The following is a 24265-nucleotide window of genomic DNA, read 5'->3' as shown; positions in this document are numbered from 1 at the left end:
TGTGACACAAAAAGGGAAGGGAAAGGGACAGGGAAAAGGGAAGGAAATTGCCCTACCAACTAACCCTACACCCATTAAAACCTCCCCACTATTCCACTACCATGGCTATGAACTCTAAGAAACCAGCCAACCTTACTGTAGCACATGCTATTCCTATCATTCTCTATTGACCTCGGCCTAGTCACAGGGAGCCTCTTAGGATCCCTTGCACTGGACCCATCTTCCTCTACTACTCTCTTCACTGCCTCAGAATACAACACTTTTGGAGACAGGCCGCTGCCTTGGAGAGTGGCGCTGTTGAGAGGAGCTACGAGGTTCTCCATTGGCTTGGTGGACCGATGCTGCAGTAGTCCGGTGGTGAGGTGGACCTCTGTTGGGGGCTGTCTGGCTGCCATCTGGAGGCGATTCGGATGGTTGTGTATTGGTGGGACTGGTGTTATCACCTGGTTGTTTGAAGGTAGCGACTGCTCACCTGGTATCGGGCCAAAGCTAGTTCCTGGGACTGCTCACCTCCAGGGCCAAAGCTAGTTCCTGGGGCCAGACAGTCACTTCCAGTGGTGGGCAGCTATTTGTTAGGCATAGCAGATCTTCCAAGGCAGGAAGGGGCCGTCCAGGTCCTTTGTAGGGTCAAGCAAGCCACCTGCTCCGAGGAGTGGAACAGGTCGGTATTGCCCATCTCACCACTCCTATGGGTGAGAGAGAGATTTAAAGGTGAGATGTGCTTAGTCTGGGCTATAGCAACGTCGGTGAACTTGTTGATGAGGCTCTCCCTTTGCTTTAGCTCCTTTGCTTTAGCTTCTCTCTGAAGCCGCCCGATGTCATCAACACATACAAGCTCAGATCTCAATCTTGTTCTATGCTCATTTTAACCGAGCATGGAAAAGGTCCTTTGATTACTCAGACCCCTGGTGTTGGAATTCCCTCCCAGTCAACCTAAAACTGCAGGACCTGGTGTCCCTGGAGGAGTGTAAAGGAATTGAGACATGTTCAGACATATATTTGTATGTCCGAACATACGAATACAAATGCCTGGCCGTGTGGTGCCAGGACAACAACCTCTCCCTCAATGTGATCAAGACTAAGGAGATGATTTTCATCGACAGGGCTGTAGTGGAGCAGGTTGAGAGCTTCAAGTTCCTTGGTGTCCACATCACCAGCAAACTAACATGGTCCAAGCACACCAAGACAGTTGTGAAGAGGGCACGACAAAACCCCTCAGGAGACTGAAAAGATGTGGCATGGGTCCTCAGATCCTCAAAAGGTTCTACAGCTGCACCATTAGGAGCATCCTGACTGGTTGCATCACTGCCTGGTATGGCAACTGCTCGGCCTCCGATCGCAAGGCACTACAGAGGGTAGTGTGTACGGCCCAGTACATCACTGGGGCCAAGCTTCCTGCCATCCAGGACCTCTATACCAGGTGGTGTCAGAGGAAGGCCCTAAAAATTGTCAAAGACTCCAGCCACCCTAGTCATAGACTGCCCCTTACACAAGGGGTTCCCAAACATTTTCACTCAGGCTCCCCTTCCAGTATTGGGGAAAAGCCCCCCCCCCCCCCCCCACCCAAGTCTAGGTCAAGTCTAGGTCCAAGAGGCTTCTAAACAGCTTCTACCCCCAAGCCATAAGACTACTGAACATCTAATCAAATGGCTACCCTGACTACTTGCATTGCCACCCCAACACATCCTCTTTTACGCTGCTGCTACTCTCTGTTATTATCTATGCATAGTCACTTTAATAACTCTACTCACATGTATATATTACCTCAATTACCTTGACTAACGATACCCCCTGTATATAGCCTCGCTATTGTTATTTTACTGCTGCTCTTTAACTATTTGTTACTTTATTTCTTTTTTTTGTTGGTATTTTTCTTAAAACTGCATTGTTGGTTAAGAGCTTGTAAGTAAGTATTTCACTGTCTACACCTGTTGTACCTTAAATAAAGGTAAAATAAAAATAAAGAAAAAAATTGGTGCGTGACAAATACAATTTGATTTGATTTGAACTAGTTGTTAACCGATGTCACTAGTTTGCATTGCCTTATGTAAGGAAGCATGTTGTTTTACTTCACACACCACACACATGCCTGCACGCACACACACACATCCACTGTTTATTTGCTGTTGTATTTGTGCTGTTGCCAGTGTCTTCTGTCTGTGTTGTCCATTTTGTCTTAAATCACTTTTTTTTATCCCATGTCCCCACAGGAGGCCTTTTGCCTCTTGCCAGGCCGTCATTGTAAATAAGAATTTGTTAAATAAAAATAAATCAATCATCCGGTCACACAGGAGGAGCTTTTTACAGACAAATCCCTGCCCCGAGTGCATTCGGTCTTCCTCCTCGTCCTTTAGTTCAGTGAACATCTCACAGCGGCTACAGTGGAGATTCAATGGTTAGCCATTGGTAGCCATTTGGCTAAAAACATGGTAGGCTAGCCACAGCTTGCAGAGCTATCTAAAAGTTAGAAAGTCCAGTAAAGCTCCAGTAATAGCGACTTCCACAGAAGGGAAAATGTAAACAAGGCAGAATAGATTATAAACGATGGTAAAAGTTGTGAAGTAGCAGTGAATAGAGACGCTAGTGGCAACTGCAAACTCTAGCTACAACACTACAGCACTGTAGATGAGTGTGTCGTGTGTAATATACAAAAATCTAAAAATAAATACACCACATACAAAAATAAAATTAAAGGAAAGTAGACAAAAGCTTACTAAATTTACTCTCAATAAAAAAAAGTGTATCTGTGACATTTTATTTTTTTAAACAAACAACACAACAACAGTGTGCCCAGTCTGGGCGCAGTATGATTATCTCAAGTCTGATCATTAGTTTCATTAAAACTGAATTAGCTAATGGAGCATAGCTGAAGAGTGCTCCTGCTATCAGACTCTGCATGTAAAAGATAGGGCTATCTTTGCTGTTCAGTTACCGGTCCACAAAATACACTGTATGTTGAGGTTGTACTGTTTGCCTGCCTAAGCATGACATACTAACTAGATCAAATTTAAAATTACATTTGACCTGACTTGTGTGAGCTGGGATGCCCGGTATAACATTGGTAAAGTGCCTTATATAAGTGCCACAGAGGAGTTCCCTCCTCATATTCTCCAGATAGTGTATAGCCAGGCAGGGCAGTGTGCTGGAGCTACAGATGGTCAGAGAGTGTCTTACCCTCAGGTAAACATTCACAGATGACAGAAGGTCTGAAAGTGCTCACGAGGTCTGCTGGGCCTGCCTGACGTGATTCCTTCCTATGGACAACTCTGTTCTCTCTGACTGCCCTGCACTACACTACACTGCACACTTTACTGGAGCCTATCGTAGCTGAACTAGGCAGAGGAGGGGGATGATGTTCTGGGCCGTTGCCTGTCTGTCCTGAGGGAGTGGAGCAGAGCAAAGAGGTGCCTCAGCCTCCTGCCTCCTTTAGCCTTATCTCTGCCTTTAGACACAGAGCCAGGCCCTAAGAGCACAACACACATCCAGTCATCTAGCCACTCCATCCTCGTATAGAAATCCCGTAATGGAGCCTTTGATGGCGCTCTAATCAAATCCGCATCAGTGGTGCCTAACCAGGAGTACTGGAGATGTTTTTTCCCCCATAGTTATAAGAGTAATGTAGCTATGATGTAGCTACACAGTGTAAATCAGTGGTTCCTAAACTGTAGGGCAGGTCATGATAGTCATTGCATACCTTAGAGAGCTATTTATTCCCCAATACTGGAAGGGGAGCCTGAGTGAAAATGTTTGGGAACCCCTTGTGTAAATATCTTTATACTAATGGATCTATCTGTAAATTACACCAAGACTGATGTGAGTGAACACAAAAGCACTTGTACACATCAGGAGGTGAGTGAGCTGGACCGTGGTTGTGTAGGAAGAAAGGAACACTAATGTATCTGTAACTTAGACTGATCTGAACATCACAAAGCCTGTGTACTTGAGCTAGACCTTGGCTAGGTGGGAAGGAAGGAGCCATATAATTAACTATAGAATCCTCATAAATATAGAGAATTCATAGGATCTCAGTGGAAGGAACACTATTGGAGGATGGTAGTACTGACAGACAGACAGCAGGAGACTGGCCTGAGACACTTTGGGCTCACAGCTCAGATCACCACGCCATGAATAAAAGACAGGCTACTGCTGTGTGCATAACCATCCGCTCACTGAATTCCCTTTGATACTTCATAACCCCTATTCAGCTTCATTATATGGGGTCTATCTCTGGACTTAAATTGCCAATGAGAGGTTGGACTGTATTGGTTAGCACAGGAAGGGCTTGATAAACTGATGTGTTTGTTTCATTTCCTGTGACTTGCTCAATGATCTTTGTAGCCTACTGATACTACCATGTCTGAAACCCAAGCAAGTATAGAGAATAATGTCTAGAGAAATGTGCAATGTGCGTCTATCTGCCTGTGCATCTGCAATGTGCAAAATAATTCTGTCAATGTCGTTATCCGAAGTAATGCCAGTGAGTAATGCCACTCTATTTACCAAGACCAACCTCTTGATGTGGTTTTCTAATTGGTCATCCAGATCTGTGAAAGCAGCAGCCTATCATCTCTTCCTATTGTGGGTCATCTGGATCCCTTAGGGACAGTTAGAAAAATAATGGGGTATAGAGGGGGGGGTCCAAAATACAAGGAGGGTTGTCAACTTTTTTTTTGCTTTGGGGAGTGTTGTGTGGTTTATTACTACCAACAATTGGGGTATTGTGTTTACATTCACCGGTTTTACTATGAAATATCTTCCATTTCCTCATCATCTTGCATACGCCTCCAATATCAAGGTGTTGCGGTACTTCCCTTATGCATGCTAACTATGCCACAGCTCAACATAATCTACCAGTCTAACTGTCTATCCTGCCCTCTATCCAACATTCCTAGTGACAATAGTGGTAGGAGGATCGTTTGTCCAGATCTGCAATAGGCTAACTAGCAATCATACCACAGAAAATCATTCAAAGCCGCACCCATTTTCAATATAAATCCACAAGAACATAGAGGAATAGCTGATAGGCAGCGGAGAGACCACGTGCATCACTGCACATGAAAGAACAGCGAAGACATGAGACACGCAGATCAAAAGCTCCCCTATTGATCTTGTTTAGGGACAATCAAATGATCTAGACTAGCCTACAACAAGACCATGCAATGAAGAATTGCATTATTGTTTTCAAGTGAGTACAAAATGATATTCTAGGCTGTAAACTGCAGTGAAAATGACATTTGAATAACGGTGCAAAAGCCTTGTGATTTGAATATTTCATTCCATTAATTCCATTTGAGTCAGTCGTGACTCTACTCTTAACAGTCTATAAGGTCTAAAAAGGCACAGTACCAGTCTGGCTGTATTTTTACTTCTGATACTGAGATGCGCTGTCTGTTATGGATCATAATTCTCCCAAATGAAGTCGTCCTATTATAATATGGCCACATATGCTCCCAGCAGGCCCAGTTATTCAGGGAAGTTTAACGTGCGCTCTGCCTCCTCTCCGATCCGAGCGGCTATTCCTTGCGCACCTAGAACCTAACGCTTCAATATAGCCTAAATATTTGTCATTGAACTTTTCAAATGTATTACTTTCTATGTGCGGCATAAACACAACCATTATGTTTTACCTGCACACGTTCATCTAAAATATCATTCCAGTATCAAAACTGTGCACCAGCCACGCCATTTGATGAATGGGAAGAGACATCTGTTACAAAACATCAACAGGTTTAATGACATTCGGAGATTGTCAAGCCAAGTCTTCTTTACTGGGTAGAATGTAGGGAGGGATGTATCTGTTGAGATTGACATAGTCCTCTACCGGTCAAAAGTTTTAGAACACCTACTCTTTCAAGGTTTTTCTTTATTTTTACTATTTTCTACATTGTAGAATAATTTTGAAGACATCAGACATTTTGAAGACATAGGTGTTCTAAAACTTCTGACCGGTAGTGTATATTTGATTGTGGTGTTTCAAATGCAAACCATGATGTTGAAGCCCCCAAAGTCGGTATGCTTTGCTTATTGGTTGTGTGGTGCATTGGCACAGAAACCTTTTGGTGGAAAAATTGTTGCATATATTTTATATAATTGTAAATATAGCATAAAAATTTTGAAAATCTGATTTCCCCCTAGCTGATCATTTTCTGCAGCCGATTCTGATCGTAGTGTAATGAAACAGGCAGGGAGAGTGAGCTCATCCGTGGTGGTCGGCCAACCATCAACCTACCGGCCTGCATGGCTTTGAATGTGCCACAAAAGCATGCTGAAGTTGCAAAATCGATATCCACGTGTATATGTTATTTGTGGTCGTAAACATTATTTTGAGTTATAGGTCATTCAATAAGGGGGGGAGGGTGTGCACATTTTATACAGTACGGAGGGGGGTCATTAAGCAGAAATCATGAAACTAACAGAAACCAACAGCACTGTGCGTGTTCTTCACAGCAGCACCAGAATCTGGCCCAGTCATATCAGCAGCAGCAGTCCAATCCAACAGAGTATTCCCCCTCCGCCTCAGATACAAACACATCTGACAAAAGGCCAGATGTCTCATTTGTCTGATTAACCCAGTTCTCTTTGGCCAGACATCTAGTGAAATCTGCACTATTCATGTCTTTAACATTAGTGTTTTCTTACTACTGCTTGACACACCGACTCTCTCCCCTGTTGGAGTTGAATGGAGTAATTGGAGAAATCCCTCGGCTGTCACACGTGACACGTAAATATTATTCCAATTACAGCGTGTCCAGTCCGCTAGCTGTCAAATTACCAGCGCCGGGAGCCGAGCCGACAGAAAGGTACGCGAGACACAAAGAGAGAGAGGAGAGGGGTGGAGCCAGGCAGGATGTGTGTGTGCAGACAAGGTGGTTGAGCATTTTAAATGATCAAGTGATCAGACAGACCCAGACAGATCAGACAGATTCTACAAGGCTGTTTCCCCCTCATATTTAAGGGAACTCACTAAATGCCTTAGTGTCTGAGCTTTGTTTTTGGTTTGTTTCCTCTTACATAGGTACATCAGCACTGTGGTCTGCTGGCAGTAGCAGTCAGTATGCAAGGCTATGTCATCCCTAGCAGGATCCACAAGTAGCTGTGTGTGTTTCACATCTCCCAGTGACACCTCAGCTCTGGAGACCCAGGGTCACGAGCCACCTGACGTGTGGGAGAGTTATTTCAGGCGTTTGAGAGCATCAGTCAGACAGAGACAGACAGCGTGGTGTGGAGCAGAGTGGCGCGGCATAACACACCCTGCTCTCATTAGTACAAAGCTCTGGAGGAAGCTGAGAAATAGTTGCTGTGCTGTGACGATCAGCCCAGCCTGTCTTACAGGCTGTATCAGACACAGCACAGCACAACACAACACTACACGGTATAGCCACCCAATCAATATCAGACAGGAAGGAAGAGCTGCTTGTGTGAAAAGCACAAAAAATTATGTATTATTATTAGCATCATCATTTTAGTAGTAGAAGTAGTAGTAGTGGTAGTGGTAGTAGTGGTGGTAGTAGTAGCGGTAGTAGTAGTAGTGGTAGTGGTAGTACAAGTAGTAGTAGTAGTGGTAATAGTAGTACTAGTGGTAGTGGTAGTAGTGTTAGTGGTAGTAGTAGTACTAGTAGTGGTGGTAGTGGTAGTAGTAGTAATAGTAGTAGTGGTAGTAGTGGTACTGGTAGTAGTAGAGGTACTAGTAGTAGTAGAGGTACTAGTAGTAGTGGTAGTACTAGTAGTAGTAGTAGTAGTGGTAGCGGTGGTAGCGGTGGTGGTAGTAGTGGTAGTAGTGGTAGTGGTAGTAGTAGTGGTACTAGTAGTGGTAGTGGTGGTAGTGGTAGTGATAGTGGTAGTGGTACTAGTAGTGGTAGTAGTGGTAGTAGTACTAGTAGTAGCAGTGGTAGTGGTGGTAGTGGTAGTGGTACTAGTAGTACTAGTAGTGGTAGTGGTAGTAGTAGTGGTACTAGTAGTGGTAGTAGTGGTAGTGGTAGTAGTACTAGTAGTAGCAGTGGTAGTGGTGGTAGTGGTAGTGGTACTAGTAGTACTAGTAGTGGTAGTGGTAGTAGTAGTGGTACTAGTAGTAGTCGTGGTAGTGGTAGTAGTGGTAGTGGTAGTGGTAGTGGTAGTGGTAGTGGTAGTGGTAGTGGTAGTGGTAGTGGTAGTGGTAGAAGTAGTAGTGGTAGTGGTAGAAGTAGTAGTAGTAGTGGTAGTGGTAGAAGTAGTAGTAGTACTAGTAGTAGTAGTGGTAGTGGTAGAAGTAGTACTAGTAGTGGTAGTGGTAGAAGTAGTAGTAGTACTAGTAGTGGTAGTGGTAGTGGTAGAAGTAGTAGTAGTACTAGTAGTGGTAGTACTGGTAGAAGTAGTGGTAGTGGTAGAAGTAGTAGTAGTAGTGGTAGAAGTAGTAGTAGTAGTAGTGGTAGTGGTAGTGGTAGAAGTAGTAGTAGTACTAGTAGTAGTAGTGGTAGTGGTAGAAGTAGTAGTAGTACTAGTAGTGGTAGAAGTAGTAGAAGTAGTAGTAGTAGTAGTGGTAGTGGTAGTACTAGTAGTAGTAGTGGTGGTAGTGGTAGAAGTAGTAGTAGTACTAGTAGTGGTAGTGGTAGAAGTAGTAGTAGTACTAGTAGTGGTAGTGGTAGAAGTAGTAGTAGTACTAGTAGTGGTAGTGGTAGAAGTAGTAGTAGTACTAGTAGTAGTAGTGGTAGTGGTAGAAGTAGTAGTGGTAGAAGTAGTAGTAGTACTAGTAGTGGTAGAAGTAGTAGTAGTAGTAGTAGTAGTAGTAGTAGTAGTGGTAGAAGTAGTAGTAGTACTAGTAGTAGTAGTGGTAGTGGTAGAAGTAGTAGTGGTAGAAGTAGTAGTAGTACTAGTAGTGGTAGTGGTAGAAGTAGTAGTGGTAGAAGTAGTAGTAGTACTAGTAGTAGTAGTGGTAGTGGTAGAAGTAGTAGTGGTAGAAGTAGTAGTAGTACTAGTAGTGGTAGTGGTAGAAGTAGTAGTAGTACTAGTAGTAGTAGTGGTAGTGGTAGAAGTAGTAGTGGTAGAAGTAGTAGTAGTACTAGTAGTGGTAGAAGTAGTAGTAGTAGTAGTAGTAGTAGTAGTAGTGGTAGAAGTAGTAGTAGTACTAGTAGTAGTAGTGGTAGTGGTAGAAGTAGTAGTGGTAGAAGTAGTAGTAGTACTAGTAGTGGTAGTGGTAGAAGTAGTAGTGGTAGAAGTAGTAGTAGTACTAGTAGTAGTAGTGGTAGTGGTAGAAGTAGTAGTGGTAGAAGTAGTAGTAGTACTAGTAGTGGTAGTGGTAGAAGTAGTAGTGGTAGAAGTAGTAGTAGTACTAGTAGTAGTAGTGGTAGTGGTAGAAGTAGTAGTAGTACTAGTAGTGGTAGTGGTAGAAGTAGTAGAGGTAGTAGTAGAGGTACTATTAGTCTTGTTGTTGTTTGTTGTTGTTTCTGCTGCTGTTGTTTTGTTTTTGGAGTGAACCAGATGCAGTCAGGGGGCACGTAGCACGAAGCGAGAAGAAATTATAGGTTGAAGGCTGGAGGCCAAAGGTGGGGTACTTGAAAGATGAGGCACTCTGGGGAGAGGTAGAATACAAGCATGGAGAGGCAAAGTAAGGGTCTGGAGGGTAGCTAGGAGAAAATAGGAGAGGGCTGAGACTGGAGGGAAGGTAGATAGCAGAAAATAGGGGAGGCTTAAAGCTAAAGAGGAGTTACCATAGAGGCCTGGAGTGTTATTGAAGGGGAGGCGGAGGTTGTGATTGTTGCAGCCCAGAGTCTACAGGGCTTGTTATGAATGTAGGCTTGGTTTCGACAGCACAGAAAAAAGTCAGACAGTCTAAGTGTCGAGCTCAACCATTCCTGTTGCCATTATCCTGTCTTCCTGCTGAACTCATACAGACAGCTTCCAAGGTTTGCTGTTGACAGGTAATCAATTTGAGCGATGCCCATGTGTAGGTCAGTGTCAAGGAGCAATACGATCAGGCTGTTTCAGCATCTCCTCTAATCCCCTCCACCTTCAAAAGTCGGGGTTGTTACTCCTGTTTTGAGAGACAGCAATCTTCCCCTTATAACCCATAGTAACCCTTGGCACTCCACTCCTCATCCTCCTAGGATTACTGACTTGAACTGTGGTCAGTGCAGAAGCATTGAAGCTTATCCACAGATACAAGGACGGGGCTGTCCCGTCTGCATTCTATTTCACTTAGCATTCCACCCACTATTCCACAGCTCCACTCACATGTCCGCCCTCATCAGGCCTGCCTGTAATCAGTGGGGCCGGTGACAGGAAAACACAGAGTGCGTGAAAACAGCAGGGCTTACTTAAAAGAGAGGCCAAAGTAAACAGTGACAGGGCCAATTCCATTTACCTATCTCACAGCAAATATTCAGCAGGTAGATCACCACTGGTTAATGAAGATACAAGAGGAGAGGAGGAGAGGGAGGAGAGGAGGAGAGGGAGGAGAGGAGGAGAGGAGGAGAGGGAGGAGAGGGAGGAGAGGGAGGAGAGGAGGAGAGGAGGAGAGGGAGGAGAGGGAGGAGAGGGAGGAGAGGAGGAGAGGAGGAGAGGGAGGAGAGGGAGGAGAGGAGGAGAGGAGGAGGAAAGGAAGGAAGGAAGGAAGGAAAGAGAGGGAGGAGAGGGAGGAGGAGAGGAGGAGAGAAGGAGAGGGGGGAGGAGAGGAGGTGGAGGAGTAGAGGGAGGAAAGGGAGGAGAGGAAGAGAGGGAGGAGAGGAGGAGAAGGAGGAGAGCAAGAAAGGGAGGAGAAGAGACCAGAGCATCTCAACTACGGGAGAGAGGAGAGAGGTTCCAGTGGCTCAGAGATAATGTGTAGTCTGAACACAGACACCACATGGAAACACTGAGGGCAATATCCCCCTCTTTCATCTGTTTCTCTCTCTTCCATCTAGCTTTTCTCTCTTCTTTCACCTTCCACTCTTTAGTCCTCCTCTCCATCTGTTGCCTCCACCACAGACACAGGCAAGAGAGCAGCCAGCCGTTTCCCCGCAGACTTGCCTCCCTTCCCTCTCCTAATATCTGGCAGCGAACCAGCCAACTTTGAAAACATTACGTGCAAAAAGTGCTCCACTTTCTGAACTTTTATAACAACCTCCAGCACCCTGTCTGAGCTGTCATCGATAGGGGAGGGGAGGGGCTCTGTGGCGTGTGCTGCTGTGGCATGCGTGCTCTGCTGATAGGTCAAGAGCTTCTCAAGCATCCTAATAAGATATGTGCCAATTAAAGCCTTCTGGTGCTGCGGCTTCAGCACAGATAATTAATTTAACCCGTGGATCGCTGCTGACAGGTAGCATTTGTTTACACGTCTCTGCTTTCATGAGCTGCCAACCAACCATGCCTCTGACGACTCTGCATGATATTAACACAACCGCCCCTTCCCATCCGACTACATACAGCATAACACTGTTACCCGCAGTTTCCATGGGAATCACCTATACGAAGGGACTGTCTGCATTTCCTTACCTTGAGCTTGTTATAAACTAATAAGCAGCAGTGTGGTGATGCCTTGGCTAGAACAGCTGTAATGTCTCAGAGCATGAAAGTCAACTACTCTGAAAACAATATACTGAAGATGTTCATGTGGAGGCAGCAGGCATCTCCAACTTTATTTTAAATAGCTTTCTTTCAGCTTTCGCTGCTTTCAGTTGTATTCCACTGAATATTGATGTGGTTCATTATGCTTAGCTTGTTCTCTTACAGCTGAGACATATGAGTCAAGCCATGTGTTATTTATGCTTCTTGGGCTGCTGATTAATGCAGTCTGGTTGTATACATGCTGGCCTGCCCTCAGACTTCCACTAATAAGACTGTAGCCTACGACCCCTGCGATCCTGTCCAATCTCTGACCTTCAGTTAGGATCAAAGGTTGAATAAAAGCCAATACATTTGCAGCGTCATGCAGCTCATTAACAGTTGAAGTCGGAAGTTTACATACACTTAGGTTGGAGTCATTAAAACTTGTTTTTCAACCACTCCACAAATGTCTTGTTAATTAACAAACTATAGTTTTGGCAAGTCGGTTAGAACATCTACTTTGTGCATGACACAAGTCATTTTTCCAACAATTGTTAACAGACAGATTATTTCAATTATAATTCACTGTATCACAATTCCAGTGGGTCAGAAGTGTACATACACTAAGGTGACTGTGCCTTTAAACAGCTGTGCCTTTAAACAGCTTGGAGAATTCCAGAAAATTATGTCATGGCTTTAGAAGCTTCTGATAGGCTAATTGACATAATTTGAGTCAATTGGAGGTGTACCTGTGGATGTATTTCAAGGCCTACCTTCAAACTCAGTGCCTCTTTGCTTGACATCATGGGGAAATAGAAATAAATCAGCCAAGACCATTTTGTTTTAGACCTCCACAAGTCTGGTTCATCCTTGGGAGCAATTTCCAAACGCCTGAAGGTACCACGTTCATCTGTACAAACAATAGTACGCAAGTATAGACACCATGGGACCACGCAGCCGTCATACCGCTCAGGAAGGAGACGCGTTCTGTCTCCTAGAGATGAATGTACTTTGGTGCGAAAAGTGCAAATCAATCCCAGAACAACAGCAAAGGACCTTGTGAAGATGCTGGAGGAAACCGGTACAAAAGTATCTATATCCACACTAAAACGAGTCCTATATCGACATAACCTGAAAGGCTGCTCAGCAAGGAAGAAGCCACTGCTCCAAAACCGCCATAAAAAAAGCCAGACTACGGTTTGCAACTGCACATGGGGACAAAGATCGTACTTTTTGGAGAAATTTCCTCTGGTCTGATGAAACAAAAATAGAACTGTTTGGCCATAATGACCATCATTATGTTTGGAGGAAAAAGGGGGAGGCTTGCAAGCCGAAGAACACCATCCCAACCGTGATGGCAGCATCATGTGGTGGCAGCATCATGTTGTGGGGGTGCTTTGCTGCAGGAGGGACTGGTGCACTTCACAAAATAGATGCGCCACGTTAATCTTGTTTTGCTAATTACTTCAGTAAATGTGAAGCCCCAAGTTCCTTGTATTCGGAGTCTTCCTTATTATACCCTTAAAGTCATAAGAGCTAAGACACTACAGGCTCAGTGAGCTGAATGATGAAAAGCTAGTGGCTGCTCTTTACCCACCGCGGGCACAGGCCTGGAGGGGGCATGGACACTAAGTCTCTCTGTCTTCCTCCAGGCTCTCTCCTGAGTTTCTGCTGGTTAAGAATAGGGCATTTAAAAAGTTCCTCCCTGTGTCCATGGCAGTGATCCTTCATTTAACAAGCTCATTATTTCATCTTGTTTTTGTCCCTCGTGCTCCTCTCTGCCTCGTGCTCCTCTCTGCCGCGGCTGCGTTTGCATGAGGCGAGCGGCTGTGGTGGCAGCGATCGGGGGAAGGAAGGAAGTGTTTGATGCGTGTCGGTATCGGAGGAGAGCCGTAGAGAGACAGAGGTCTTTCAGAGGGAAAGGCGGTAATGGATCCCACTAATGATATGGCCTTTGCTTTCATGACTCCCACAATAACACCGACCTGGTTCTACATTGATTAAGATTATGATTACCATGGCGACGCTGAGGAGGTCACGCGTCTTGCCGGTTCCTGCTCCACTTTCCTGTTTTATTGCAATGTTTCTATTCTACTGAGCCATTTACTTGATGTTCCTATTTTTATATTTGATTATTTCTTATTGTTGCATTTTCGAGAAGCAACCTGCAAGTAAGCATTTCGTTGGACGATGTATACCATGCGTATCCCGTACATACGACTAATACAACTTGAAACTTGAAACATGGATATTCAGGGCCCATATTGAAAGGATAACCTTGGGAAGCTGAAGGTTGGGGGTGTGGGAATGTAGACTGTTCTCTGAAGGTGTTAGGCAGGAAGGCAATGCATCTGATCACATCACATAACAATGCATTAATATCCATTATCCACCTTCAATCTGCTCAGCTACTGTAATGGAAGATAAAAAGAACTGAGAAAATTGTTATTGAATGAAAGGAAGTATATTTCAGCTATGCTATCCATCACAATGAATATGTTAAGTCAATGGGGACTTGCATGCTCATTTGATTCACCTGGGTTTTGTACTATTGCTGCAATTTGTGACACAGAAATAAAAGACAAATGAACACACGTTTACTTGCATCACTTCGGCAGAGTTTGTGGATTCCTAACTTGTAGAAGCGAATTTGCTGAACCTCATAAGGAAGCAAATTTGAACAATTGATCATTGTTTCACAGCCTGGAGAAAATCAATAGAATAGTTTGTTTAAGGGTGAAATTGCAATCAAACAGCAACATATATATTAGTTTCAACCAAATTCATGGTATAGACATAAATGTTGCTTACAAAACTAAACACACAGCTTTTTACAGTAAGGCATTTTGATGCTATTCAGGGCATTGCCTAGCACCCAGACTGCATTGGGAACCAGATAAACTAGGGGAAAGAGAGAGAAAATGTATTAGTAAAGGCAAAGATTAATTTCCTTTTTAATTGAAAGATCAGTGAAAGACTGAGATTTTTATAGCTATCTATTGCACATGCAATTACCTATCCACAAAGTCAATTTCATCTAAATTCAAGCAGTGAAGACATGTACTCAACTGTATTCAATTCAACAGACAGAAAGTGAACTTGCATTGAACCCAACGAGGCGCACATTGGAATTACTGATTGTACTAATTTGAGGAGAATCCAGCACGGGGTAAAACTGGCTATAATCCAGCACATTAAAGCCACATAATTAAATAGAACACTATTATACTGTTTCTCTATGGATAAAGCTATGGTTGTGACAGTGAGCAACATCACTGACAAAATCCTGGTCCCAGATCTGTTTGTGGAGTCTTGCCAACCCCATACAACGTGACAATTACTATACAGTAGGAGTTGGCCAGACCGTACAAAGAAATCTGGTACCAGGCTAGTGAGCAGAGCAGTATGAGTGACAACACAGTGCTCCTGACAAAAACAGCACTTAGCAGGAAGCAGTTATTAGACCTCAGGAGATTTCAATTACTGGCTTGATGGGGTTCCTGATCAATGGTGAAGCATGTGTCTAGATGAGATAGTCCAGGAAAGATGCTTGTGTGTGTGTGTGTGTGTGTGTGTGTGTGTGTGTGTGTGTGTGTGTGTGTGTGTGTGTGTGTGTGTGTGTGTGTGTGTGTGTGTGTGTGTGTGTGTGTGTGTGTGTGTGTGTGTGTGTGTGTGTGTGTGTGTGTGTGTGTGTGTGTGCATGCGTGCGTGAGCCATTGGAGCCTAGCAGTGCTGTGTGTAGTGGACATTTTATCTTGGTAATAGTATGGTGTGTCCTGTTAGATATGCATGTGTTTTATATTCAACAATGTCAACTGACATACAAGATGCACTGAGCCATTATTAGGGTTAGGAGATCAAATAAGGCTCCGACAGCTGAACAAGATTAGAAAATGTCAAACTGTGTGCCATCACCTCCCTAAACCTGCTACAGAGGAATAAACAGAATCCCAGACACTACAACAACCAACCCCCCAAGCCCTTCTGCAGTGCATACTAATCTAAAACAACATTGTATCTGGCTGTATGGTTGTATGGTTTTCTCCCAGCCCCTCTGAGACGTATCTAAGTGTTAGAGGAGACGGGGGCCTTGCAGATCTCACCAGTTAAGGGGGGTGGTGGGCCGTGACCCACATCTGGGTCCCCCTCATTCTGCAGGTTCCTATTACTTACCTCTGTAGATTGGAAGTGACAGGCCACTCTGGCAAAAGTGTCTGAGCCCCTCTCCCATCAGCAGCCGCACAGCCATCCGCCAAGCTGTCAGCCTGATTACACATCAACGAGAGAGGGGGACGGGGGAGGGGATGGGGGACCCCGGGATAGGAGATGTCCAGCTGGAGAACACACACTAAACACAACGCCTGTCTGTCCTGTCCCACTGGTTGACTGGCTCAGTCACATCTGCCAATAGACACGTCACCACCTGTCTGTCTGTTTGTCCCTCAGCTCAGACATTCCTCTCTGTGTCGCAGAACCAATCTATCTTTTCTAGCTACCCCACTAAGAAATCAACCTAGCAAATAGTTCACAGACTCCTTACCCCACAACTAGGACCATCAAAACACAACTCATTTACCAACGTTTCATGGTGCTGCAGATTCATTACTTAAATAGATCTAGATAGCTACCTGTCTCTGTCTCCCCCCTGTGTAAAGCAGCTGATGTGGAGGAGAGGAGAGCGATACAGTGAGTCAGCAGGCCTTCTACCTGATATTACAGCAGGAGGAATTCACTCCATTACCTGGGTCTGATGCATCAAAGGACTACCTCTCCTCCTCAACAAGCAATAACTAAACATGTTGTCTCGTTTACTTAAGTGCTCTCTCTCTCTCTCTCTCTCTCTCTCTCTCTCTCTCTCTCTCTCTCTCTCTCTCTCTCTCTCTCTCTCTCTCTCTCTCTCTCTCTCTCTCTCTCTCTCTCTCTCTCTCTCTCTCTCTCTCTCTCTCTCTCTCTCTCTCTCTCTCTCTCTCTCTCTCTCTCTCTCTCTCTCTCTCTCTCTCTCTCTCTCTCTCTCTCTCTCTCTCTCTCTCTCTCTCTCTCTCTCTCTCTCTCTCTCTCTCTCTCTCTTCTCTTCTCTTCCCAGGTGTGAAGCTAAGAGGAACAGCTCGGCAGTCCAGAGAGGTACGTTGTTTTCTACTCCTCCTCCTCCTTTCAAACAGAGAGAGAGTGTATGTGTTTTTTATCTAATATGGTGTTGAGTGGCAGTGCAGTTTCTGTGTGTGTGTCTGATAACATCAGTGTAGCAAGGCTGACCTAAGGCTTCCCCCAGTGTGCCAGGGGTAGGCCAGCTCTCTGCAGCCCATGGAGAGTAAAGTAGTCTTGGTTTTTGCAAGCTGGAATGGCTCATAGGAGCAGGAGCCTGTTTCTGTAGCGTGCAACCCCTGGACAGGATGCTAGTCTATTGCAGGGCCTTACCCCCAGTCTATCTCCTTAATGCTGAGTGCCAAACAGACTGAGGTGCATTTTTACAGTCTTTGGTATGATTCGGCCAGGGATCGAACTTCCAAACTTCCAGTCTCAGGTCGGACACTCTAACCACAAGGCCACTGAGTTGGTCCAGCCCAGGGAGAGCCAGGGGATAAAGGCTCTGTGGAGGTCTTGGTGTGAGGCTGCAGGAGCGAGAGAGAAAGCGAGAGAGAGGGCACAGACAGGGCTCCGACTACTAGATACTGTAATACCAGCCTGGAGATGAGGGGGTTGTTTCAGTGTGTAGCTGTAGGAGAGAGAGAGAAAGAGAGAGGGGGCACATCCAGGGCTTAGACTACCACCTCCTGTAATACCAGCCAGGAGACGAGGGGGTTCAGTGTGAGACTAGCTGGCTTTGAGGCTGCAGGAGAAAGAGCACAGCCACGGCTGGTTGCTATGTCAGGCACACTCCTTCTGGTTCCTCTCTTTCCTCCCGCTGACCTCAGTTTGCTCTGGTGTCCTGCTCTCAATAGAGATGAGAGACTTCCATTAGTGTGAGTCCTGCATGTGGGTTTCTGATGTGGGCTGGCTACACTGTGGCTGATCCTGCTCTGCTTCCCAAAATGAAACGGTCAGGGAACCATTCCTACTACTGCTTCCTCCTTTGGAGGTTTCCCAGGGGATATAGGTGGGAGTACTGGGCATCTGATCCAATGGATGTCAGATAGGAGATGAGCACAAATTCATGATGTGTTCCCATCACGTTATCCGTTGTACAATTAGGATTATACATGCAATCTATTGCCTTAATGGCGCCATAATGACTTTTAATTGAAATAAAATGTCAAAACGCATGATAGCCTCAGGCCATCTTACCATGGTAATCTGCCTGTAGATGATTCAAATTTAGATTTCCCATTAAGTGTTTATAAGACATTTATATGACATTAGAGCTCCGTTTATTGGTAGTTCACCCAGTCATTTACAGTGTGTGGAATTTCAATCGGAAAGGTTGGAGAGTTGGTCAAGATGTAGAGAAACAGCACCACTAAGTGTTGAGTCTGAGCACTGCAGAAATCAGGAACGTATAGATTGTTTTTTAAATCCACCGAAGGTTTTTAAAAGAGGGTTGGTGAATTAGTTCACGGAACTTTACAAAGAGTGTTTCACTGAATAAACATATTTTCATTTTGAATCCCAGAGAAGTTTAAATAACCAACACCTGTTCAATCAAATCAATAAAATGTATTTAGAAAGCCCTTTTTACATAAGCAATGTCACTAAGTGCTAACCCGGCCTAAATGTCACTAACCCGGCCTAAATGTCACTAACCCGGCCTAAAACACCAAAGAGCAAGCAATGCAGATGTAGAAGCACCTGTTATTGAAGTCTTGCATACATTTGACATCTTTGAGTGCCATATGTAAAGTCGATGTGTTATCTTTGTCCATCAGGCACTGTGTACTCAGGACAGTGAGGGTGTGAGATTCAGCCCAGGCCAGGACCAGAGACTGGCTGTGGAAGGCCCCATCCCCCCCATGCAGTTCCCTGCCTTCCAGTGGACTAGACATTCAGCCACCCCTGGCTCTAGGGAACAGGACATGGGCTCCCTGCGCGTCACCAAGCGCCACAGGAAACTACTGAAAACCAGCCCTGTGGTCTCTAACAACTCACTCAACTCCTCCTCGTCCTCCTCGGGTTCCCCGGACTCTCCTGAGGAGAGCTGGCAGTGGCACAGACTGTCCCACATCCAGGAAGCTCGGCGGAGGCTGATGAAGGAGGTCTGTGCCAAGTACAAGAGCAGCATCTCCAGGACCATCACACCTCACCACGTGTCCCGGATCTATGTGGAGGACAAGTACAAGCTGCTGTACTGCGAGGTGGCTTATTGATGATCTGATTATTGCATATTGATTATTGGGCTTCTGAATATTGCTGTTATATACTGCTATCTATATTTATACAACTTATTGATTATTGATGTGTTTTTTTCATTATGACTGTGATGCTGGCTGCAATGATTTAACAAACCAATTAATAAAGTATTTTTTAAATCTAATCTTATTTCTTTAGGTGCCCAAGGCGGGCTGCTCCAATTGGAAGAGGATCCTCATGGTGCTGTCTGGCCTGGCGTCGTCCACCCACGAGATCAAACATGACGCCGTCCACTACGGCAACCACCTCAAGAGGCTGGACAGCTTCGACCGCCAGGGCATCACGCAGCGCCTGGAGACCTACACCAAAGTCCTGTTTGTCCGCGAACCCCTGGAGAGGCTGGTGTCCGCCTTCAGGGACAAGTTTGAGAACCCCAACACCTACTATCATCCTGTATTCGGGAAGCCCATCATCTCCAAGTACAGGGTAAACGCCTCCAAGGTGGCCCTCAGGACAGGCAGCGGAGTGACCTTCCAGGAGTTCATGCAGTATCTGTTGGATGTGCACAGGCCTGTGGGCATGGACATTCACTGGGAGCCTACCAGCCAGCTGTGCAGCCCTTGTCTGCTGGACTACAACTTCATCGGCAAGTTTGAGACCATGGAAGAGGAGGCTAATTTCTTACTACGTAGAACTGGTGCCCCGCATAACCTCACCTTCCCCAGTTTTAAAGACAGGAACCCCAAGGCTGAGAGGACTTCAACTCATTTAACCCATCGCTACTTTGCACAGCTCAGCACTTCAGAGAGACAGAGAGCTTATGACTTTTATTACATGGACTACCTTATGTTTAACTACTCCAAACCTTTTAAAGATTTGTATTGATTGACTCTATAATCTCTGTTTGAGTACTCAAATCTCCCCTGGCTTTAAGTGGAGGAGCGCACCATAAAAATGACTTCCTTTTACAAGTATTACTAGAAGATCAACACATGAAAACAATGTCTCGGTCAGGCATGTCAATGTGGTCCTGTATTAAATACCGATGCCTAACTGCAAAACATCGAACTCACAAACAATTTATCACTGCACAGTCAGTGACGTGAAAAGACAGTTCAATGCTTTAAAATGTGTTACGTGAAGTGGTACCCACCTATCATTTTTTGCACTTAGTGTAGCAAATTCTTTCTCCAAAAACATATTGACTCAAACTGAGCATTAGTCTGCCACACTACTGCTGGAGAGTGTGTCTGGACAGTCTTATAGGGCAGCATCCCCCTTAAGTATTCCTAAGTACTACTTTACCACACCATCCCACTACCCTTTAGAATAAACATCCTCATCACTGTCATCAAGGCTTTTTCTGACACTAATATTTAAAAACTGTACAAAGGGCATTCAGATGACTATATATATTTTTCTATGTATTTCTATAATGGATATATTCACTGCTTCTTTGTGGGGATTTTCATTTCTGATATCACTGATTGTTATTTCAGTAATTATATGGTGAGTGTGTGTAGAGAATATCTGGCTATATTTAGGCCTCTTGTGTCCCCCTGTACATCAGACCCTGTAAAACACGTGTCAAACTCATTCCATGGAGGGCCAAGTGTCTGCAGGTTTTTGCTCCTCCCTTGTAGTTGACTGAACATTGAAGGTCATTGATTAGTTATGAACTCCCCTCACCTTGTTGTCTAGGTCTTAATTCGACACAAATATAAAAGAAATAACATAAACCAGAATACAGTCGACCCTCCATGGAATGAGTTTGACACCCCTGTTGTAAAACATGCTGGTTAACACATGGACATGTAAAAATTCCACTCCAATCTTTCCCCAATTACCCAATATGCCCCTGCAGTGTTAGAGAGAGCAGAACACTGACACCATCTCTTATACTGACACTGTGTGTGTGTGTGTGTGTGTGTGTGTGTGTGTGTGTGTGTGTGTGTGTGTGTGTGTGTGTGTGTGTGTGTGTGTGTGTGTGTGTGTGTGTGTGTGTGTGTGTAACAGAGAGCGAGACGTGTGTGAGAGAGAACAACTGGAGCTGCTGCTATGATCTCTTTTCATGGCTCTGAGGAGGAGTAAGCCCTGGCCCACAGCCCAGACACACTCAGACCTGAGACAGACAACTGAGACAAGACAGACAACTGTGAGGACAGCTTTACGATGAGATCTCTCAACAGGGTAACAACTTACACAGCCCATAATAACACAATCTACTGTCCCACAAACTGTACAGGCAATGGGTTGTAGGATCTGTGTGAGAAAGCTAATGTTCAGAGAAGCCAGCAATTGGAGAAGTATTTCAAAATATCCTCTTTTACCTCCTATGAACAACACTGATTTATAGCTCCACAGTAGAGTACCACAGCTATTCTGCACAGTGGGAAAGCAGGGAGAGGCAAGCACACTTGGGGCCAATCAAACACAGTTTCCTGGATAAGTCAGAAATATGATTCATTCCTGGCTGCTAGAACGCTGGGTTGATTGGCTTTGTGAAATCCGTCTGTAACACAGTGTTACAGTGTAACAGAAAGAAACTCAATTGCATATGCTGTTGTGTTGTGAAGTGTATACAGGTCATATTATCGACTTGTCCCTGAAACGTGGTTGCTGCTTTTAACTGAATAGGCTTCTAACAAGTAAGTAGAATGATCCTCATATTCAATTGTGTTCTGCTCTGCAGCTCTAGTCAGAATGAATACCCCAGACAAGCCAGGGGGGTGTCTAAAAGGATACAGCACAGGGGGAGATGCCTTTCTCTATGTGACCAATTACAAAGAAATGCAGATTATTTGAATTATATATAGACACTATATTGAGATTTTAATATATTTTTTAAGACGAAACAGAAAGAGATTACATATTTATGATGGCAAATATTATAGGATTATGTCAATGTAGTGTGTTGGGTTTTGCAGTTCCAAAATCTATATGTTGTTTAGATGGTGGTCTGATTCTATGTAGTTAGCCAGACTCTGTTCCGAAGCTAAATAGCATAATATAGGTATTACTTTAACCTACAAAATTCTCCCTCACTCACCAACCCTGTTCTATGGGGTTTCTTGGAAATGTAAGTATGTGGGTCTATGGGTACAACACAGATATATCAAAACTATTTACGGTAACAAGTGAATGTATACCTGTTTTATCGTTGGTGCAAAAGTGTATAAATACCTGTACATGGTCTGGAACCCTTTGCCTTATTTTACACTGCCAATCAAAAAAAAGGTGTATTTCAGGAAGACATTCTGCAGGTGGTTGGTTTCTGTCTGCTGAGTGTCTACTAATAAACTGTCTTTGGCATTTTCACAATGCTGCTTCTTTTTCATGCTTAACACTCTCAACAAACCATTTAAAATGTTATTGTCTCCAACAGTTTCCGCATGTGGAAACAGTCAAAAAGACACTTTTTCAGGTAAGAAGACACACTCAAACCAAAGTTGTGCACCCCTGGTTTACGTATACTCTTTATTTTGTCTCTCCAAAATATACCTATTTCAACATCCGTTGGAAGTATACTCAATTCGTAGGCAAGGAAAGAAGGCCTAGATACTCTTTCCCAGTCCACAAGAAATGTTATCTTGAAGGCTCCTGTGAATGTAATCAAGCCCGGACTACTGCATTTGGGGCCCTTGGGCCATCGACTTCCTTTTGTAGCACTTTTACATATTCTGCCATGGGGTTGTGAGAAAATGTTCAGTTTTAAAGCAAATTTCAAGCTATTCTACACATTTTGCAATGAGTCTAAGATTTAATTTTTCTGTTTTAAAGATAATTTCCTACAATTTTGCACATTTTGCTTAGTTTTTTAGTGGAGCCGAGTGGTGGATGAACATGTCAGCTCAAATTGATCAATATGTAGAGTGGAGAGAATTTGAATAAACGCTGTAGGCAGATTTCCACAACAGCCTTCTTTATTAGTCATGAGAACAGTCAGGAAGTTTAAAATTCTGTTTAAATCCATTCAGAAAACAAAGGCCATCCATCTACCTCATTAGTGGGAGAAATCTCTTGACATGCAGTGGAGAGAACTTCTATATTCTTTCAGCTCCAGGCTACAGAAACAAGGAATACAAGAAGACTGCTGAAGTGAAAACAGAAGACAACTTCTCAACTCATAAACATTGTACTGTGTTAGATATTTAAAAAAAAATAATGATTTGAATTTCAATAATAATTCTATTTTCTACTAATGTCAATTAAGCCCACAGCTAAACATTCTAATTCTGCCTGTGAGGTAAACTTTAACATGGCTGAAGAAAATTGTGGCAATGTTTCTGCTGTGAAGAAATAATACAGCTCTCTGTTGGTGAGCATAAACCCTTTTGCACGCACCCATACACACACACAAATGTGCTCGCGCGCACACGCACACACACAAATAAATGATTGACACTGTGATGGCATGACAACCTGAATCAGATCAACGGGTTGGCCCACTCTCCCATTCATTACCATAACAAATTTGCTGCTTTGCTTTCACTTCTCAATTCAGCGGGTTGCATTCCAGAGACATCTATCTAAATAATATTTCATCAAAGGTTGATGATGTGGGTGAGCTCATCTGATTCATATGCATGCCAGAGTCATTTTCTCACTTTCACATGAATTTCTTGTTTATTTTGACAATGTGCTGGAACACACCCAAGACGCACCCTCTGCATTGAACTATTTAGGAGTAAAGCTCATTAAAATGATTTGCTAGGGGTCTATTAATAACTGTTTGATTCCAAGCAAAACGAAACATAAGAGATGTTTAGCTTTTTCTATTCAAAATCCACAGAACACATTATTATTGTGGACATATCCTTAAACACTCGGCTTTAAGACGTCATCTCATTTGGTTAACTGGCTCATCCACCAACAAGCTGTTGAGCCTGGATACAGGCCTGGTTCAGCATTTGGCAGGATGGCAAGGCTGTGTCTGGCCATTGTCTGAATAGATATTTATTCCACGGTTAAAATCTTTGGTAACACTTTAATTGAAGGGCACCTACAGAAGAACGTCATAACATATTCAAAAGCCATACATAAACACTTTCATGTACTTATGAAATATATCTGTGTAATTTTATGTTAATTTCTATGGCACATACACCAACGGCCACATTATTGCACTATTCCCTGTTATTGGACAAATCCAACATGAACACAAGGTGGCAGCACATGATCTGAAACAAATGGCATGATGTGAAAATTCTACTGAACAAATAAATATTGCATACTGGACAGTAGTATCCAGTGCTTCAATAGAACGTGATGTAACCACAGTGTGAGTTCATACACATGCCATGTATAATAAAATTGCCACTTGTTTCAGCATATAATTCAAAAGTTGTCACGGCTGTTGTCAGAGCTCAGATTTGAAAGGAAAACATCCGTAAAATCGACTGCAACACTTTTAATTAAGCTATATGCTGTCATTGACATGAATTATGCAACAGCTTTAATGAACTTGTATCAATACACACAGGATCTA

The 24265-nt window shown here is 43.9% G+C and overlaps 1 protein-coding gene across 1 annotated transcript in view; it reads left to right on the top strand.

The window, feature by feature from the left end:
- Positions 1-21972, top strand: part of LOC139575850 (carbohydrate sulfotransferase 8-like) — a 208558-nt gene extending 186586 nt beyond the window's left edge. Inside the window, exons 3-5 of the mRNA XM_071401220.1 lie at positions 16580-16617; positions 18357-18782; positions 18976-21972. Of these exons, the coding sequence (XP_071257321.1) occupies positions 16580-16617; positions 18357-18782; positions 18976-19662 (1151 nt within the window). The 3' untranslated portion in view covers positions 19663-21972. The remainder of the gene's footprint in view (positions 1-16579; positions 16618-18356; positions 18783-18975) is intronic.
- Positions 21973-24265: the final 2293 nt, after the last annotated feature.

The sequence above is a fragment of the Salvelinus alpinus genome, chromosome 5 (assembly GCF_045679555.1).
Source record: "Salvelinus alpinus chromosome 5, SLU_Salpinus.1, whole genome shotgun sequence".
Lineage (NCBI taxonomy): Eukaryota > Metazoa > Chordata > Actinopteri > Salmoniformes > Salmonidae > Salvelinus > Salvelinus alpinus.
This window is presented reverse-complemented; position numbering and strand designations above follow the sequence as displayed.